This window comes from Bipolaris zeicola (assembly GCF_000523435.1).
Source record: "Bipolaris zeicola 26-R-13 unplaced genomic scaffold scaffold_740, whole genome shotgun sequence".
Taxonomy (NCBI): domain Eukaryota; kingdom Fungi; phylum Ascomycota; class Dothideomycetes; order Pleosporales; family Pleosporaceae; genus Bipolaris; species Bipolaris zeicola.
In genome coordinates this window covers 1-1575 of record NW_006912789.1, presented here as the reverse complement: position 1 = coordinate 1575, position 1575 = coordinate 1, and the positions used below count along the sequence as shown (strand labels likewise).

The following is a 1575-nucleotide window of genomic DNA, read 5'->3' as shown; positions in this document are numbered from 1 at the left end:
AAATTCATTGAAATTCTGCTACAGCAGACGTTGGGCCCGAGTAGAATAACAACATACAAGAGAGCGATCAAAACTACGGGCAGATTCTATAAACCCGAGCTACAGAGGCATTGTCGCACGCGTAGGTGCGGAATTGTGTGGCAAGAAAACTGTGTGCATTCTCCATTTCTGCTATCTACCCTCGTTATTCGTAGGTATTATATAGCTAATTATTACTTTTTCTATTAAGGTGGTGTGTTCTTATTACTGTTGCAATGATATGTTTCTCTAGTCTAGCTAAACTCGTTGCTTTTGTGGCCTTGCATAGGTTGTGGTACACAACTACTGCTCTTAAAACTAAGCACGTAGAAAAATAAGGAGTCAACAATAGGTCAGGCAAGTGCTGGGATGCAAGAGTGGTAGCAATTTCTTAAAAGCAGTAAGCATAGGTACAACCGATGCTAAAGCTGGTTATACATGAAGAGCTGGTGATTTTGGCATTAACTACACATCAGATACGAGTTTCTCTAAGACGCACTTCAAATCAGCACTCTTCCCCTCACCCGCATCTACCTCGTCTACCAGTCTAATTATGTCTTCCTTTAGTCCTCTTAGTACTGTTCTCGTGTACAAGAAGCTGCCACGTCTCTCTATATACGATACCGCATCCCGCTTGATCGCATCTTCGTTCGTTCTTTGACGGAGGATATCAAGGAGGAAGGAGCTACTAGGCTCGGATTGGATAGCATAGATGATAGGAAAGCTGAACTTTCCCTCAGATAAATCCTCACAAAGACCTTTTTTCTGTGTGTAAAGACCATCGGTAAGATTGCGATAATCATCCAGAACCTGGAAGAGAACACCAATCGAATTGGCGAGTCTCACGTATCTCGCAACATCCTGTACCCGTCTCGATTCAGCACACATGAGTTTGACGGCTAACCGAAACAGTCCCCCAGTCTTGTTGCTGACCATTTGAATGTAATCAGGCTCTGTAGGGCAGGTTGATGTATCGCGCCAGAATATATCCATTCCTTGTCCGCGGTGTAGGTTTAGCAACTCCTCTGTATAGATCTGAATAAGTTCTGCATTTCCAAGAATAGAGAGATCTCTCAATGCGCAGAAGTAGACATAGTTGGCAGAGTTGATCGTCTGTGCGGTTCCAAAGACGTCGTGCGCTACAGGAGCACCTCGTCTCAGTCGGCTGTTATCCTGTATGTCGTCGATCAGGAGGGAAGCTGTATGTAGCATACCGACTACTCGCATAATAACTGACAAAGATTGTCCTGGTACTTGTAGCCATGTATTGAATGCATGCATGAATTGTGACCGGAGTTCCTTTCCAGGCAGCGCCTCGAGGTAATGGAACGGCTCCATTAGGATATTTTCCTTATCGGAACTCCACATCATATCGTTTATAGAATGTGTAAGGTAGCTTGTTCTGTTCTTTGAACACCTGTCGACAACAGGAATTTCCCCATCGAATTGATCCTGGCCGTATTCAAACTTAGTAGAGAGCCTTGGGCTGAGCTTGCACTGCTGCGTCATATCCACTCGAGGTAGGTGGTGAATAAGATAAACAAGAGGCTTGATAGT

The 1575-nt window shown here is 44.4% G+C and overlaps 1 protein-coding gene across 1 annotated transcript; it reads right to left on the bottom strand.

The window, feature by feature from the left end:
• Window positions 1–483: 483 nt before the first annotated feature.
• COCCADRAFT_113784 (uncharacterized protein) lies at window positions 484–1386 on the bottom strand (the record flags this gene model as incomplete). The annotated part of the gene is made up of 1 exon (XM_007720868.1): window positions 484–1386. The coding sequence occupies one exon, from the start codon at window positions 1384–1386 to the stop codon at window positions 484–486; it is 903 nt and encodes a 300-aa protein (XP_007719058.1).
• Window positions 1387–1575: the final 189 nt, after the last annotated feature.